This window comes from Pundamilia nyererei, unplaced genomic scaffold (assembly GCF_000239375.1).
Source record: "Pundamilia nyererei isolate P.nyererei 1_Seehausen unplaced genomic scaffold, PunNye1.0 scaffold00675, whole genome shotgun sequence".
In the NCBI taxonomy this organism is placed as follows: domain Eukaryota; kingdom Metazoa; phylum Chordata; class Actinopteri; order Cichliformes; family Cichlidae; genus Pundamilia; species Pundamilia nyererei.
The window spans coordinates 70,911-74,661 of record NW_005188076.1 but is presented as its reverse complement, the minus strand read 5'-3'; the positions used below and the strand labels follow the sequence as shown (position 1 = coordinate 74,661).

General features: G+C 40.7%; 1 protein-coding gene across 1 annotated transcript in view; it reads right to left on the bottom strand.

Annotated features, from left to right (window-relative positions):
• Positions 1-628: 628 nt before the first annotated feature.
• sec13 (SEC13 homolog, nuclear pore and COPII coat complex component) overlaps positions 629-3,751 on the bottom strand; it is a 7,448-nt gene continuing 4,325 nt past the window's right edge. The window contains exons 4-8 of the mRNA XM_005754833.1: positions 3,133-3,266; positions 2,909-3,042; positions 2,012-2,132; positions 1,518-1,664; positions 629-1,215 (exon numbers count right to left, since the gene is read on the bottom strand). Of these exons, the coding sequence (XP_005754890.1) occupies positions 1,105-1,215; positions 1,518-1,664; positions 2,012-2,132; positions 2,909-3,042; positions 3,133-3,266 (647 nt within the window). The 3' untranslated portion in view covers positions 629-1,104. The remainder of the gene's footprint in view (positions 1,216-1,517; positions 1,665-2,011; positions 2,133-2,908; positions 3,043-3,132; positions 3,267-3,751) is intronic.

Below are 3,751 nucleotides of genomic sequence, written 5' to 3'. Positions count from 1 at the left end.
TGGGAAAAATATCCGGACTAAAATCTGAGCCAAATCGAACATGCTGATCTACCTCCGTTGGTGACCCCTCAGCTGTGGCTTAGGGTCATTGCATTAACAAGAAGGCCAGGAGTTCGATCCCTGACTCCCCGTCAGCATTACCGAGTGTTCTTGATCAAGATACTAAACTACAAGTTGACCCAGATACATCAAAGGGTATGAATGTTTGGCAAAAAAGCTATTTATGAATGTGTGTTAATGAATGAGACCTGTAGTAAGAGAATATGTTAGTAGAAAAGGACTCTTTTGCCCAGCCATGGTTATTATATAAATGAAAAAAAGACATTAAAATTGTTTTAATATTAAACAGTTATTTAATTACATCAAACATGAAAAAAAAAATCAATGGATTCTGATTATACACCTGGAGAAAAACGATCGCTCCATTCATGGTTGTTAAGGCAGATTATTCATTTAACAGCTGAAAAGAGTCTGCAAACATTTTACCAAATAAAACATTTATCCACTTATCATTAAATGTAAATCCAAACCACGCAGTCAAGTCATGTTTTGTTTCACTATGAGAACATGAGAGTTTGTTTTAGGTGTGAAGGTGGGCTCACCTGCTTTGTTTTTATAGTTTTCTTGGTTCACTCAAAGCCAATTTGAGTGAACTAGTAATTAGAATAAAGTGTTGAAAGTCAGGACAAAGTCAGCCCCTGAGGATGCTGGGAGCATTAAGGGTGATGGTAATTTTGTTCTCCAGCAGTGGAGGTGGAATATTTCTGGAGCAGAGCAGGAAGAACTAAACTTTGATGAAGCTAAAGACAAAACAAACAAAGTTGTGTCCGGATTTCTAAACGTTAAAGTAAAAATACAGAGAGCGATGATTCTTTGAGTTGTAATAGTTTCTTTCCCTCTAATAAATTCTCCTTGTTGATTTTCAGCAGGCACCCAACTCATGCTGAAGCCTAAAACTCAGATTATAGACCAGGCTTCATCACTGTGGGCGTCTTGTTTTCAGTCCAAATGTCCAGCATGTTTATTCTTTCATCTCTGAAGGCTGAGGGTCATCATCGAAGGGTCAGGGGTCACGGAATGGGTGTGTGTGTTTTAATTCGAGGGTCACTGCTCATTCTGCTGTGTGTCTGTGATGGTGGAGACTGCGCCCTGGCCTTTGCTGACATCACTGATACACGCCCACTGACCATCCATCGACTCCTTCCACAGCGTTACCTGAAAAGTTCATAAATAGTTTAATAAATAAACTATAAATAAAATCTGAGTCAGCGCTCAAATCTAATTCAACTTATTCTTTAGAGTTAAATATTAGCTTTGAGAAACAGCCATAATATCCTGAATCAATAAGGTTAAAAAAAATAAGGGCAGAGCTCACTGCAGGTTGATAAAACCATATCAATAAAATATATTCTTCCAGACTGTGGCATGTTTAGTTTGCATATAACCAAGTCAGACAGAAGGAAATCAAATGATATCTATAATTTTATGTGGATTTGGTGTAAATGTGTATTTTCTACCTTGTTGTCTCCTCCTGAAACGGCCAGTATATTTCCAGTGATCGACCAGCTGACGTGCCACACCACATCGTTGAACTTGTGGAGCAGTTTGGCCGTCCAGGTGTTGCCTGCAGGGTCGTCACACGTCCAGATAAATACTCGTCCATCCTGGAAGAATGGAAAACAATTTCCCACATAACCCCAGTGGAAGAAAAACAGGAATGGTTTGATTTTATTCAAATACTTTTTTGCAAGCTGCCAATAACACTTGCTTTTATACGATACCACATTTTATGAAGCACTACAGATTAATGTAACCCGCTTATGAACTGGTGGATCTTTAATCTCACACTTGACTGAACTGGAGGCACACTCTGGCTCCATCTAGTGGTGAAAAACTTGTACCTAAGTTATCAAAACTTTATTTATAATGTCTGAATGAACACTTTATGTTTTAGGTGCTGGGAAGCAGAATAAATTGCATGTTCTGCATGTGTAATCACATCAAATCTCACCTGAGAACAGCTGGCAATGGTGCTGGTGGGAAGACCAATAGATGGAGCCCAGCCAACATCTCTCACCCAATCACTGTGAGCCTCCAGCTTCTGATCCTCCTTCCACTGCCCATCCTCCTCTCTGCAGGCAGGAAATATCAATCAGTGACAATTAGGTTTAAGAAAAAAAACAAAAACAAAACAAGAAAACGCTTCAGACCACAAGCCACCCTGAACCACACACTCATGCAGAGCTTTATTGTCTATACTTCAAGCAAGAAATGCATCTTCCTTGGATTCAGCCAATTAGGATAACCAACTAACCCAGTGTGTCTTGTGGTATGTGGGAGGAAGGAGGAGTACCCACAAGGGTACTGAAAGAACATGCAAACTAGGCACAGGAAGGCTCTAGCCACGTTTTTAAACCAGAAGCCTTTCTGCTGCGAGGTTCCACTCACCACTACCACACTTGTCACACAAGGATCACCATGTTTGTGCTGTGGTGACATTAAATATCAAGATCAGTGAACTTTCCCCAGAGAACCGAAACTTTCTGAAGAGCGAACATCTGATTTATGTTCCACTGAAATATGTTTGTACTCCTCAGGTTTCTTTTGTAGTGTTCAATGCTTCTGATTGGTCAAGTGTTCATGTCTTACACAGCTATGTTATAATAATAATAATAATTTCTTAAATGCTTCTGAAACTTTGAGTGTGTTGCAGGAACACTGCCAGTGCTACCCATCAACCTCCTGGTATGCACCTATAGTATAAATTTGAAAATCCTTTGTGGGTTTCAGAAAAGTTGACCTTTGACCTTTTTACTGAGATTAGAACGTGTCCAAAAGTTTTAGTAGATGCACCTATGGTATGAACTGTAATTTCCTTCAGAGATTTTCAGAAAACATGAGCACTTACTTCCAGAGTTTGACCAGGTTGTCGCAGCCTCCGGAGACGAAGCGCTTGACGTAGTTTGGCTTCTGTCCCGATGGCTGATCAATCAAGCTGCCTGGAACTATAGCGGGAGCCCAGCTTACAGCGTTGCAGCCAATCTGCAGCAGAATCACAACAGTGTGTTACATCCAATGCAGGATGCTGCTAAAGTGACATTTCAAACATTCAGAGCAGTTTGTAAGTCTCACAGTGTGAGCATTGCTGATCTTCTTGACGTCCCACTGCTGATCTCCAGTAAACGTGAGAAGGGAAATTGCTCCGTCTGAACTGCCACAGGCCAGGATTAGACCAAACTCATATGGACCCCAGCAGACTGAGTTCACTGTGGAAACACAGGAGGAGGCTCAATGAGACAGAGGCCTGAGGAGTCTATCAAATCTTAATGCAATAAATTGTGCTTCATTATTTTGTGAGCTGACACACCAAACTGATCTGTTAAACTTCTAATTCTACTGAGGACACAATCTACAACACCGGATTTCTGAGGAAGGGACAAAAAGAAACAAATCAAAGAGTACAAGGAGGGGAAAAAACAGCCAGAGGGACTCCAGATCAAAACACACTAACCTACTGAGAAAAATTCTCATAATCACTACAATAAAATTGAGCAATTAAAAAGGAAACATAACATGCAAGATGCCACTATAAGGTAAAGTGGCTGACAGGTAGAGCCACACCCCCCCAAAACCCACAGTGAGGCGTCTGATAAAAGACACTGTGGTGAAGGGCAATTACAAAGTGGAGCTACAGAAATGAGGAACTAGAAAATGATGGTTAAAAACTAGGGGTGCAACGATATTCGTATCG